General features: G+C 47.0%; 1 protein-coding gene across 5 annotated transcripts in view; it reads right to left on the reverse strand.

The window, feature by feature from the left end:
- LOC140385819 (piezo-type mechanosensitive ion channel component 2-like) overlaps positions 1-14,982 on the reverse strand; it is a 1,561,269-nt gene that overhangs the window by 151,515 nt on the left and 1,394,772 nt on the right. For all 5 annotated transcript variants that reach the window (XM_072468377.1, XM_072468380.1, XM_072468378.1 and 2 more), the window contains one exon: positions 4,493-4,730. In XM_072468377.1, the coding sequence (XP_072324478.1) occupies positions 4,493-4,730 (238 nt within the window). The remainder of the gene's footprint in view (positions 1-4,492; positions 4,731-14,982) is intronic.

Below are 14,982 nucleotides of genomic sequence, written 5' to 3' on the forward strand. Positions count from 1 at the left end.
CCAGCATTTATTGTCCATCCCTAGTTGCCCTTCAGAAGGTGGTGGTGAGTTGCCTTCTTGAACTGCTCCAGTCCTTGAGGTGTAGGTACACCCACTGTGCTGTTTGGGGGGGGGGGGGGGGGGGGGGCGCGGGGGAGTTCCAGGATTTTGACCCAGTGAAAGTGAAGGAAAGGTGATATATTTCCAAGTCAGGTGGCGAGTGACTTGGAGAGGAACCTCCAGGTGGTGGGGTTCCCAGGTATCTGCTGCTCTTGTCCTTCTAGATGGTAGTGGTTATGGGTTTGGAAGGTGCTGTCCAAGGAACCTTGGTTAGTTACTGCAGTTCATTTTGTTATAGAACATAGAACATAGAACAATACAGCGCAGTACAGGCCCTTCGGCCCACGATGTTGCACCGAAACAAAAAGCCATCTAGCCTACACTATACCATTATCATCCATATGTTTATCCAATAAACTTTTAAATGCCCTCAATGTTGGCGAGTTCACTACTGTAGCAGGTAGGGCATTCCACGGCCTCACTACTCTTTGCGTAAAGAACCTACCTCTGACCTCTGTCCTATATCTATTACCCCTCAGTTTAAAGCTATGTCCCCTCGTGCCAGCCATTTCCATCCGCGGGAGAAGGCTCTCACTGTCCAACCTATCCAACCCCCTGATCATTTTGTATGCCTCTATTAAGTCTCCTCTTAACCTTCTCTCCAACGAAAACAACCTCAAGTCCATCAGCCTTTCCTCATAAGATTTTCCCTCCATACCAGGCAACATCCTGGTAAATCTCCTCTGCACCCGCTCCAAAGCCTCCACGTCCTTCCTATAATGCGGTGACCAGAACTGTACGCAATACTCCAAATGCGGCCGTACCAGAGTTCTGTACAGCTGCAACATGACCTCCTGACTCCGGAACTCAATCCCTCTACCAATAAAGGCCAACACTCCATAGGCCTTCTTCACCACCCTATCAACCTGGGTGGCAACTTTCAGGGATCTATGTACATGGACACCTAGATCCCTCTGCTCATCCACACTTCCAAGAACTTTACCATTAGCCAAATATTCCGCATTCCTGTTATTCCTTCCAAAGTGAATCACCTCACACTTCTCTACATTAAACTCCATTTGCCACCTCTCAGCCCAGCTCTGCAGCTTATCTATATCCCTCTGTAACCTGCTACTTCCTTCTACACTATCGACAACACCACCAACTTTAGTATCGTCTGCAAATTTACTCACCCACCCTTCTGCGCCTTCCTCTAGGTCATTGATAAAAATGACAAACAGCAACGGCCCCAGAACAGATCCTTGTGGTACTCCACTTGTGACTGAACTCCATTCTGAACATTTCCCATCAACCACCACCCTCTGTCTTCTTTCAGCTCGCCAATTTCTGATCCACATCTCTAAATCACCCTCAATCCCCAGCCTCCGTATTTCCTGCAATAGCCTACCGTGGGGATCCTTATCAAACGCTTTGCTGAAATCCATATACACCACATCAACTGCTCTACCCTCGTCTACCTGTTCAGTCACCTTCTCAAAGAACTCGATAAGGTTTGTGAGGCATGACCTACCCTTCACAAAGCCATGCTGACTATCCCTGATCATATTATTCCTATCTAGATGATTATAAATCTTGTCTCTTATAATCCCCCCCAAGACTTTACCCACTACAGACGTGAGGCTCACCGGTCTATAGTTGCCGGGGTTGTCTCTGCTCCCCTTTTTGAACAAAGGGACCACATTTGCTATCCTCCAGTCCTCTGGCACTATTCCTGTAGCCAATGATGACATAAAAATCAAAGCCAATGGTCCAGCAATCTCTTCCCTGGCCTCCCAGAGAATCCTAGGATAAATCCCATCAGGTCCCGGTGACTTATCTATTTTCAGCCTGTCCAGAATTGCCAACACCTCTTCCCTACGTACCTCAATGCCATCTAATCTATTTACCTGGAGCTCAGCATTCTCCTCCACAACATTATCTTTTTCCTGAGTGAATACTGACGAAAAATATTCATTTAGTATCTCGCCTATCTCTTCAGACTCTACACACAACTTCCCATCCCTGTCCTTGACTGGTCCTACTCTTTCCCTAGTCATTCGCTTATTCCTGACATACCTATAGAAAGCTTTTGGGTTTTCCTTGATCCTTCCTGCCAAATACTTCTCATGTCCTCTCCTTGCTCGTCTTAGCTCTCTCTTTAGATCCTTCCTCGCTACCTTGTAACTATCCATCGCCCCAACTGAAACTTCACATCTCATCTTCACATAGGTCTCCTTCTTCCTCTTAACAAGAGATTCCACTTCTTTGGTAAACCACAGTTCCCTCGCTCGGCACCTTCCTCCCTGCCTGACCGGTACATACTTATCAAGAACACGGGCAGCACGGTAGCACAGTAGGTTGCACTGTGGCTTCACAGCTCCAGGATCCCAGGTTCAATTCCCCGCTGTGTCACTGTGTGTGGAGTCTGCACATCCTCCCAGTGTGTGCGTGGGTTTCCTCTGGGTGCTCCGGTTTCCTCCCACAGTCCAAAGATGTGCAGGTTAGGCGGATTGGCCATGATAAATTGCCCTTAGTGTCCAAAAGGGTTGGGAGGGGTTATTGGGTTACAGGGGATAGGGTGGAAGTGAGGGCTTAAGTGGGTCGGTGCAGACTCGATGGGCCGAATGGCCTCCTTCTGCATTGTATGTTCTATGTTCTAACACGCAGTAGCTGATCCTTGAACAAGCTCCACTTATCCAGTGTGTCCAACACTTGCAGCCTACTTCTCCACCTTATCCCCCCCAAGTCACGTCTAATGGCATCATAATTTCCCTTCCCCCAGCTATAACTCTTGCCCTGCGGTGTATACTTATCCCTTTCCATCCTTAACGTAAACGTCACCGAATTGTGGTCACTGTCCCCAAAGTGCTCACCTACCTCCAAATCCAACACCTGGCCTGGTTCATTACCCAAAACCAAATCCAATGTGGTCTCGCCTCTTGTTGGCCTGTCAACAAACTGTGTCAGGAAACCCTCCTGCACACACTGTACAAAAAACGACCCATCTAATGTACTCGAACTATATCTTTTCCAGTCAATATTTGGAAAGTTAAAGTCTCCCATAATAACTACCCTGTTACTTTCACTCTTATCCAGGATCATCCTCGCCATCCTTTCCTCTACATCCCTAGAACTATTTGGAGGCCTATAGAAACCTCCCAACAGGGTGACCTCTCCTTTCCTGTTTCTAACCTCAGCCCATACTACCTCGGAAGATGAGTCCCCATCTAGCATCCTCTCCGCCACCGTAATACTGCTCTTGACTAGCAGCGCTACACCTCCCCCTCTTTTGCCTCCTTCTCTGAGCTTACTAAAACACCTAAACCCCGGAACCTGCAACATCCATTCCTGTCCCTGCTCTATCCATGTCTCCGGAATGGCCACAACATCGAAGTCCCAGGTACCAACCCATGCTGCCAGTTCCCCTACCTTATTTCGTATACTCCTGGCATTGAAGTAGACACACTTCAAACCACCTACCTGAACACTGGCCCCCTCCTGCGACGTCAAATCTGAGCTCCTGACCTCTATACTCTCATTCTCCCTTACCCTAAAACTACAATCCAGGTTCCCATGCCCCTGCTGCATTAGTTTAAACCCCCCCAAAGAGCACTAACAAATCTCCCCCCCAGGATATTTGTGCCCTGCAGGTTCAGATGTAGACCATCCTGTCTGTAGAGGTCCCACCTTCCCCAGAAAGAGCCCCAGTTATCCAGAAATCTGAATCCCTCCCACCTGCACCATCCCTGTAGCCACGTGTTTAATTGCTCTCTCTCCCTATTCCTCATCTCACTATCACGTGGCACGGGCAACAACCCAGAGATAACAACTCTGTTTGTTCTAGTTCTGAGCTTCCATCCTAGCTCCCTGAAAGCCTGCCTGACATCCTTATCCCCTTTCCTACCTATGTCGTTAGTGCCAATGTGGACCACGACTTGGGGCTGCTCCCCCTCCCCCTTAAGGACCCGGAAAACACGATCCGAGACATATATATTGTACACACGGCTGCCATTGTTCGTCGGTGGTGGAGGCTTTGAATGTTTGTGGAAGGAGGAGCAATCAAGTGGGCTGTTTTGTCCTGGATGGTGTCAAGCTTCTTGAGTGTTGTTGGAGCTCCACTCACCCAGGCAAGTGGAGAGTATTCCATTACACTCCTGACTTGTAATCAGACTGAGCACCAAATTCTCAGTCCTCGCTCGCAGTGGTGGTGGGGCAGACTTGCAACGAAGAATCCCGGCCAATATTGGAAAGTCATTGCATTGGTTAATGCGGTCTTCACTACTCAGTGATACATTTCTTAACATGACGCATTCACATAGGTTTTGTGCGGCAGCAGATGTCACAAGATAGTCATTTAGAGATTTTTTTTCCCCAACTATTAAAGAACTATTAAAACTATTAAGAAGTTTTAGCACTCATTTTTTCTCATGCCTCAATTATCTAAAAGCCTTACCTCTTTGTGACCTATGTGACGATCGATTTGAGATCTGTGAACCTGTTGAACTCAGTCTTCTGGCTGTTGTCTGTTCTGGAAAATGAACGTGTATGGAGTCCATAGATGCTTGCAAATTAATTGATTTTAAAGAATCGAGAGAATTCTTTCTCTGAGATTCATTCAGATGATCTTCTTCCATGTCATTTTTAGCAGAAGTATTTTCATTCTTATCATCATCATCCCATAAACCATGACACTAGAATAAAATGTTTTTAAATTAAGCATGTAGCCAGAACAATAACGAACACAATAATATTTAATTTATTGCTCGTGAATATACCACACAAAAGTGACAAATTGAGTGATAAGACTTGAGTTTAGTGCTTCAGCTGAAGGACAGTAACAAAATGTCCAAAGATGTGCAGGTTAGATGGATTGGCCATGCAAGTTAGGTGGATTGTACCTTAGTGTTGAAATATGTGACGGTTAGATGGAGTTATGGGGATAGGGCAAGGGAGTGGGTGTAGGTGGGGTGCTCTTTCAGAGGATCGGTGCAGATTCGATGGGTCTCCTTCTCTACTGTCGGGATGCTATGGAAAATCAGAAGGTTGAATTTGTCAGGTCGATGGTCTGTGTTTTTAAATTAAATTTTAATTACATTTGAATGTGTTGTGTGACCACCACCTTAATTTATCACATTACAAGGCTCCAGTGCACAAAACTGGCCAAATTAATCACAATTGTGTGCGGATACCGGATCAGACCCCAACATTTGTTAGGATATCGGACGAGAACCCCAAATAATTTTTCTATTTATAAAACTGTGAACAAAGTTGACTTCATCCCAGGAGTGATGATTCTGACCAATGTGTTTATTTTATGTTAAAACAAACTTTAGTTCACCACAGAATTAACCACATTAACATGAAAGAAATAGCTTTACAATTTAAAAAAAATTTGTTTACAGTGTGCGGAGATCACTGGTTAGGCCAGCATTTATTTCCCTATCCCTAGTTGCCCATCAGAAGGTGGTGGTGAGTTGCCTTCTTGAACTGCTGCAATCCGCGAGGTGTAGGCACTCCCACTGTGCTGTTAGGGAGGGAGTTCCAGGATTGTGACCTTGCGACAGAGAAGGAATAACGTTATATTTCCAAGTTGGGGTGGTGAGTGACCCGCTAGGTGGTGGCGTTCAAGGGATCTGCTGCTCTTGATCTTCTAGATGGGAGTGGTCATGGGTTTAGATGGTGCTGCCTGAGGAATCTTGGCGAGTTCCTGCATGCATCTTGTAGATGGTACACACAGCTGCCACTGTTCGTTGGTGGTGGAGGGAATGAATTTTTGTGCAAGTGGTAGCAATCATGTGGGCTGCTTGTCCTGGATAGTGTCGAGTTTCTTGAGAGTTGTTGATTCATGCTGCACTTATCCAGGCAAGTGGAGGATATTCTATTACACTCCTGACTTCTGCCTTGTAGATGGTGTACAAGTTTTGGGGGGGGTCAGGATTCCGAGCTTCTGACGAGGGGCTGGACCCTGGAAATAAACCCCCCGATCGGCCGCACGCCCAACCCTGACCGCCCGCACAAACATTACCTGGCCATGAATAAGGCCCCTCCTGCCCTCCGATCGGCCCGATCATGGCGACTGCGGACTCAGCTGGTTTCCCGACCGGCTGGACCACATTAGATCCACGCTATCAGGACATCGGCCGGTCGGGAGCGGAGAATTGTGGAGCAGGCCTCCAGCAATGGCCCCAAGTAGGTGCTGGGCGGTGCGACGTACTCTCTTAGTACGCTGCTTTTCAGGGCCCTCAGAATTGGGGAACCGGGCCTGTCCTGATTCCGTGCGGGGAAATAGATTCACTGCCCCCGCGCTGGCCGCGATTTCGCCGTCGGGGTGCGGAGAATCCAGCCCCTGGTCTTTCTGCGGAAGTACTAATATGACCTGTACAGTTCAGTTTCTGATCAATGATTGTGGGGATTCAGCGATAGTAATTTCTTTTTATTCATTCATTGGATGTGGGCAATGGAGGCTGTGCCAGCATTTATTGCCCAATACTAATTGCCCTTGAGGGGTAGTTAAGAGTCAACCACTTTGCTTTGGGTCTGGAGACACAGAGGCCAGACCAGGCAAGGACAGCAGATTTATTTCCCTAAAAGGACATTAGTGAACCAGATGAGTTTTTACAAAAATCGACAACATGGCCATCGCTAGACTTTTAATTCCAGATTTCATTGAATATCAAGGGGCGATGGTTAGATCCTCTCTAGTAGGAGATGTTTATTGCCTGGCACTTGTATGGCACAAATGTAATCTGCCACTCGTCAGCCCAAGCCTGGATATTGTTCAGATCTTGCTGCATTTGGATATGAACCGCTTCATTATCTGAGGTGTCGTGAATGGTGCTGAAAATTGTGCAGTCACCTGCAAACATCCCCACTTCTGATCTTATAATGGAAGGGAGGTCATTGATGAAGCAGCTGAAGATGGTTGGGTCAAAGACATTACCCTGAGGAACTCCTGCAGTGATGTCCTGGAGCTGAGATGATTGACCTCCAACCACCACAACCATCTTCCTTTGTGTCAGGTATGACTCCACCCAGCGAAGAGTTTCCCCCGATTCCCATTGACTCCAGTTTAGCTAGGGCTCCTTGATGCCATACTCAGTCAAATGCTGCCTTCATGTCAGGGGAAGTCACTCTCACCTCACCTCTGGCATTCAGCTCCTTTGTTCATGTTTGAACCAAGGCTGCAATAAGGTCAGGAGCTGAATGACCCTGGCGGAATCCAAACTGAGCGTCCATGAGCAGGTTATTGCTGACTAAGTGCTGCTTGATAACACTGTTGATGACTCCTTCCATCACTTTGCTGATGATGGAGAGTAAACTAATAGGGCAGTGATTGGATGGGTTGGATTTGTCCTGTTTCATGTTTACAGGACACACCTGGATAATTTTCCACATTGCCGAGTAGGTGCCAGTGTTGTAGCTACACCCGAACAGCTTGGCTAGTGCTGCGGCAAGTTCTGGAGCCGGAATATTGTCAGGGCCCATAGCCTTTGCGGTATCCAGTGCCGTCAGCCATTTCTTGATATCATGCAGAGTGAATCGTATTGGCTGAAGACTGAAGACTGACATCTGTGTTGCTGGGAACCTCTGGAGGAGACCGAGATGGATCATCCACTCGGCACTTCTGGCTGAAGATTGTTGCGAATGCCTCAGCCTCATTGAGGATGGGGATATTTGTAGAGCCTCCTTCTCCAGTGAGTTGTTTAATTGTCCACCACTATTCACGGCTGGATGTGGCAGGACTACAGAGCTTAGATCTGGTGCGTTCAATGTGGAGTTGCTCAACTCTATCTGTTACTTGCTGTTTATGCTGTTTGGCACCCAAGTGGTCCTGTGTTTTAACTTCACCAGGTTGACACCTCATTTTTAGGTATGCTTGGTGTTGTTCCTGGCATGCTCTCCTGCACTTGTCATTGAACCAGAGTTGACCCACTGGCTTGGTGGTAATGGTAGAGAGGGTGATAAGCAGGGTCACGAGGTTGCGGATTGTGGTTGAGTACAACTCAGCTGCTGATGGCCCATAGTGCCTCATTGATGCCCAGTCTTCTTGAGTTGCTAGATCTGTTCGAAGTCTAACCCATTTAGCAAGGTGGTAGTGACACACAACACGATGGAGAGTATCTCGATATGAAGATGAGACTTTGCTTCCACAAGCACTGTGAGATGGTCACTTCTACCGATTCTATCATGGATAAATGTATCTGCAGCAGGCAGGTTCTTGAGGATGAGGTCAAGTATGTTTTTGCCTCTTGTTGGTTCTCTCACCACCTGCTGTAGTCCCAGTCTAGCAGCTATGTCCTTCAGGACCCAGCCAGCTCGATCTGTGGTGGTACTGCCACTCTTGGTGATGGATATTGAAGTTCCCAACGCAGAGTATATTCTGCACCCTTACCATCTTCAGTGCTTCCTCCAAGTGTTCAACATGGAGGAGTACTGATTTATCAATTGATGATGCACGGTATGTGGTAATCAGCAGGAGGTTTTCTTGTCCATGTTTAACCTGAAGCCATGAGATTTCATGGGGTCCAGAGTCCATGTTGAGACTTCCCAGGGCAACTCCCACCCGATTGTATACCACTGTGCCGCTACCTCTGCCAGTGAGACAGGGCATACCTGGTGATAGTGGTGTCTGGGACATTGTCTGTAAGGTATGATTCTGAGAATGACTATGTCAGGCTGTTGCTTAACTATCTGTGAGATAGCTCTCCCAACTTTGGCACAAGTCCCCAGATGTTAGTAAGTAGGACCTTGCCAGGTCAACAGGGCTGGGTTTGCCGTTGTTATTTCTGGTTCCTTAATCGATGCTGGTTTCTGTCCGGTTTCATCCTTTTCGTATTTTTGTAGCATTTAAATACAACTGAGGGCTTGCTAGGTCATTTCACAGGGCATTTAAGAGTCAACCGCATTGCTGTGGGGTCTGGAGTCACATGTAGACCAGGTAAGGATGGCAGATTTCCTTCCCGAAAGGACATTAATGAACCAGATGGGTTTTTACGACAATCGACAATTGTTTCATGGTCATCATTAGATTTTTTTCTAAATTCCAGATATTTTATTGAGTTTAAATTCCATCACCTGCTGTGGTGGGATTCAAACCCGTGTCCCCAGATCATTACCCTTGATCTCTGATTACTAATCCAGCGACGATACCATTACGCCACCACCTCTCTTTATCAGTTAAACAGTTCTTAAATAAAAAGAATACTTATTGTCTAAACATGTCAGTAATTACAATTAAGGAGCCCAATAGAGCTCAAATGCCACTGATGAATAAAGTTAACACAACAGGTTTAGTTGCTTAGCTGTGTAGAGGCCTTTGGGGAGAGTTACTTTCAAGAGCAGATCAAATGCACTTATGTCTTGTCAGACTCAAATGCTGTGGCAAACTGCTGTTCAACTTAAAATATTCAGGCAGACTGCAAAACTACAGACTGACCTGGCATCTCCCATTAATTACATCATCAGTATCCCACTAAGATGTCACATGATCTGCTTAGCTAGTATAAAATAGTACTCCCTCATAAATTATCTGCTCGCCAGGGAATCTCTAGCAACCATAACAATATTCCATTCGACCTTTATCTGTAATCAAGGACGTGGTTGGAATGGATCATGACCTCACCTTTTAAGGCATCTTAATTACAGCTTTAGCAGACATAATGCCTGTATGTATTTTAAACCAAGGTTTTTAATAACATTATTGGAACGTATATGAAATATAATATATAACAATTCCTACATTCATTACAATTGCCAGTTCCCACCAATTTGTGCTCAAATGCAGGCATTTGTTCGTGCAAGTGCTTTTTTGTTTAAATTAAACATACTGCACTAATAGCAACATGCTCTTGAATATGACTTTTTAGAATTTATAAGGAGCTGATTATTGTCCACCGATGTGACTACAAAAAATTATCCTATATATTTCTTAAACTCATCTTCAGTTATTTAAAATCACCAAGTGGTGGATGAGCTGGGCCCTTTAATTAAAATCCTTATTTTTGTGATAAACCTAATTTCAGCTCTTTTAATCTAACTGCATAAGGAATGTATTTTAAAGCAATTTTTAAAAAATTATGTTTTAAAATGCTTCTCAATTTTGTGGCTTCATAGAGGATTTTAGGGCTGGATTGTACACCTCCCCAGCGTTGGGTTGGCAGACTGAGGAGTGCACCTGTAAAATTGCCAACAGCGCTGTTCCTGGCATCTTACCTATCCCGCACCACAATTTACCCAATAGCAGGGAGGCATCAGGAGACCCATGCACCCCTGGGCCGATTGAGGCATTTGTATGGTCAGTTAATGGCACTTCGGCAAGAATTTCCCACATGGCTGCATCGGGCCAGTGGATGCTTGCCTATGGTGGTCATCATGTCCAATGGCAGCCTGCCGAAAAAGTTTAAAGACGGCACACAAAGGCTGCTGAGTCATCACGGCCTGCAGAATGTTGAGTGCTGGCGAAAGGGCTGTTCTGGTGGCCAGCAAGTCCCTCATTTCCCCGATGACTGCCTCAGAGGCTTGGTTGAGGCAGTCACAGCCAGGAGGCACATATTGATGCCCATGTATGGAAGGAGGAGGCCACCATGCCTCATTAAGAAGCCATAGACAGAGGTGGTGCCTCAGGTCAATGGGCGTGACCTTGTACAGTGTACCTGGATCCAATGCCAGAAAAGGTTCAATTACCTATTGCGTTTAGCATGGGTGAGTGATGAGTGAGTATTGTGCAGTGTTGGGGACAGAAGAAGAGTTGTGTTTGTTGTTGCAATGACGTGTGTGGGTTTCAGGGAGTCTCAGTTCACACATTTGCCCATGCGTCTTAAGTCTGGAGAGATGAGTCAGAGCCTTGGGTCCATCAAAGGGCCTGGTGTCCAAATGGGCGATAATGTTCATGAGCCTCTCGGGGATGATCTGAGTTAGGGACAACTTGGTATGCCACTGAAGATAAAGGGTTGCGTACACAATGATGCTCCGCACTTACTTGCAGGAGAAATGTAGCCACAGCAACTGGGAGAAAGCAGCACTGTTAATGGGGTGCCAAACCTGTCATAATATCCACTCATGTATATAATGAGATGCAGACAGGCAGTGATTGACACATAGGATGGCCTGTAAGCATACAACACAGCACAGCCAACACAGCACAGCCAATCACCAGACAGGACACTACCACAAAAAGCCAGAGGCACTAGGTTTCCCGCTCTCTCGGGACCCAGCTACTGAGACAGTCAGAGTCCATGAGCTAGCAAGCACAAACACCATGCGGTAGCTAGTAAGTCTGGTCAGGCTACTACAAGGTCACTAGTCAGATCAGTATAGTGTCGACCCACAGCTGAATATGTACAACAGTTCATCTAGTTGAATAAAACAGTGTTGGATCTTCTCCTGTGTTAGACGTCTGTTTCTAACTTCCCTGCATCGAGTACAGTCCACATCGAACCAACCTGCCTAACACATCAAAGCCTAGCCATCCTCACTAATGCAAGCACTGGAGCTCGAGTACGGCTGGTAAGGGAGGTTGTCTGGATGCGGTGAGGCTGGTGTCTCAGAGGAAGGTTCGAGTTATTGCGTAGATCGTGATAGGATGAGGGTGAAAGTGATGAACGACTTCAACTATGCGCTGGTCTTTGGGACACTTTAATGCAACTGAAACCAATCGTGATGGGCAGCATTTGTTGAAAATTAAGTCTTTGTGATATGCGACTCAGAACGTTTGTTTTCACCCGTCATATAATCCGTACACCAGAGCCAGCCACGAGGCCGATGTCCCTCTTTTGACAACAGACCGTGACAACTCTCCAGGATGCATCCATGGCACACCCTCTCTCAGCATCGAGCAACAGCACAAGCACTGGAACGCCAGGGGGCATACCATTTTGGGAGCAGTGAAGGCACATCATGCTCACTGGTGTAGATGGTGGACGGAGGGAGCGCCTAGTGTGCTGACAGTCTCAGGACCACTGGAGACAAAGACCATGCTGAGCCCAAGGAAGACGCTGAGACGCTGGAGTCATCCATAAGGCTGCGAATGCTGGATGTCCAGTGGGATGCATGGGTAGATCTTCTGAGATGACCTAGGATCTTTGTGCCATGGTCTCTGTCATTGGGGTGTCCCTGAGAAGCATGAACACTGCGTTAACCCTTAGCTCTGAGCACAGCCTCATCCATTGAGACAGTGGTAACTCTAATGGAGAGGTTGCTCCAGGATTGGAATGAGGCATTCCTGGGACTGCGTTCGGGCCTGCAAATCCTCACACAGGCAATAAACTGAGGAGGTTACTGCATGTGTTGGAGAAGTATGTGGTACCCAACCTCTTTGATGGGTGCCCATAATTTGTTGGCGAGCAGGTAGATGAGCATTCACCTCACAATGATAGATGAGCTGGCAGTCATCCCTGGAGCCTCCTCTTATGGCACCCGAGATGAAATGAAATGAAAATCGCTTGTCACAAGTAGGCTTCAAATGAACTACTGTGAAAAGCCCCTAGTCGCCACATTCCGGCACCTGTTCGGGTAGGCTGGTACGGGAATTGAACAGTGCTGCTGGCCTGCCTTGGTCTGCTTTCAAAGCCAGCGATTTAGCCCTGTGCTAAACCAGCTTCTTGGGTATCTTCTGACATCTTCCGAGTCCACGGTCCAGCCATGCCACTGAGCGAACCTATCCAGGCAGATCTTGCTCAGGCCCCACTGGCAGAGGATGGCCGCCAAGATAATCTGTTCCAACAGGGCATCAAAGTTAGCCACTTGCCACTGAGAGTGAGGGGGAGCCTAGACGCAGCATCCGTAAACATAAACTAAAGTCACAGTGAGCAATCAGCGGTTTGCAGAGGATGCTTTAGATTTCCTTCCCACTCATCGTTTTCTGTAGATCAACCAACTGGACTCTATGTTATGTGATCACCATTACATTCTTATTGCTCATAAAACATCAGTGTCCCATGTGCTCAAATGTTTTCAGCCATGGCAGTGGATAGATATCCGGGGCATAAGCCTTTATAAATCTTTATTAGCCAGGAATTTGGACTCATGGAGTGGTTTACTGTGAGGTGTTTTAAATTGGGGTGATGCCCGTGGATTCTGTGGGAGGGCAGGGTGTGATAGGCTACACAAAAAAAGCACTCTATCTGGGTCGATATCCCCCACCCAAATGTGCCTGATGTCAGCCTACTTGTCCTGACCTTTTGGCTTCCTGGGACCTGCATTTGAGTTGACATTGGTATCCTCTTCTGATCCAAATGCACCAGCCACATTGTTCTCCTGGTCAAGTCATGTCCACCCCTGGAGACAGTAAGATCATGAAGACGGCAGCAGACAACTATAATGAGTGATCCTCACTTGAAGGAATACTGCAAGCCGCCTCTGGATCAGTCCAGGCATCAGGATCTCATCTTCAGCAGTCCAATGATCTTCTCCAGCATTGCCCTTGTGGATACATGGTAGCAGTCGTATCTCACCTCTGCCTCTTTCCTCACTCAGGGGCACACTGCAAGGTGCCTCTGGATCAGTCCAGGCATCAGGATCTCATCTTCAGCAGTCCAATGATCTTCTCCAGCATTGCTCTTGTGGATACCTGGTAACAGTCGTATCTCACCTCTGCCTCTGTCTTCAGGTGCCTGAAAGGTGTCTTCGGCAGATACCCCGAGTCACCAATCAGTCACCCTTTGAGGTGAACTGTATCAACAAAGAGCGTTGGAATTGTGACAGCTGCCTGGGTACCTTGCACAGACCTGCAGTATCTAGGTTCTGTGGTCACAGACTATCCGAACATTCCTTGAACGGAATCCCTTGTTCACAAATGTGCCTGACTGGCCAGCTGACACCTTGATGGCTACATGGATGGAATCTATGGCACCCTGGGTGCGAGGAAAGCTGCAATAGCAACAAAACCTCTGGCCCACTCAGCCTGGCTGACTAGGTCCATCCTGAAATCAACAAACGTCCTAATATGCGTGAACAGAGCATTGTCACCAGCTTGTCACAACTGTGTACAGCTGACTGCAAAAGTCCACAAAGGTCACCCATTGTGCCCTGGAATGATCAGTGGCATAAACGCTTTGTCCCACAGAGTCCTTAAAAGCCTAGGGCATTGGGTGTGTACCCACCCAATTGAAGGCTATCTCAGGAGATCATCTGATTTGTGCTCATCACTGCTTCACTTGAAAGCCGTAACCTTCTGCGGCACAGGATCTCAGTCATGTCCAAGTACATAGAACATAGAACGATACAGCGCAGTACAGGCCCTTCAGCCCACGATGTTGCACCGAAATAAAAGCCATCTAACCTACACTATGCCATTATCATCCATATGTTTATCCAATAAACTTTTAAATGCCCTCAATGTTGGAGAGTTCACTACTGTAGCAGGTAGGGCATTCCACGGCCTCACTACTCTTTGCTTAAAGAACCTACCTCTGACCTATATCTATTACCCCTCAGTTTAAAGCTATGTCCCCTCGTGCCAGCCATTTCCATCCACGGGAGAAGGCTCTCACTGTCCACCCTATCCAACCCCCTGATCATTTTGTATGCCTCTATTAAGTCTCCTCTTAACCTTCTCTCCAACGAAAACAACCTCAAGTCCATCAGCCTTTCCTCATAAGATTTTCCCTCCATACCAGGCAACATCCTGGTAAATCTCCTCTGCACCCGCTCCAAAGCCTCCACGTCCTTCCTGTAATGCGGTGACCAGAACTGTACGCAATACTCCAAATGCGGCCGTACCAGAGTTCTGTACAGCTGCAACATGACCTCCTGACTCCGGAACTCAATCCCTCTACCAATAAAGGCCAACACTCCATAGGCCTTCTTCACAACCCTATCAACCTGGGTGGCAACTTTCAGGGATCTATGTACATGGACACCTAGATCCCTCTGCTCATCCACACTTCCAAGAACTTTACCATGAGCCAAATATTCCGCATTCCTGTTATTCCTTCCAAAGTGAAT

The sequence above is a fragment of the Scyliorhinus torazame genome, chromosome 11 (genome assembly GCF_047496885.1).
Source record: "Scyliorhinus torazame isolate Kashiwa2021f chromosome 11, sScyTor2.1, whole genome shotgun sequence".
NCBI classification, from domain to species: domain Eukaryota; kingdom Metazoa; phylum Chordata; class Chondrichthyes; order Carcharhiniformes; family Scyliorhinidae; genus Scyliorhinus; species Scyliorhinus torazame.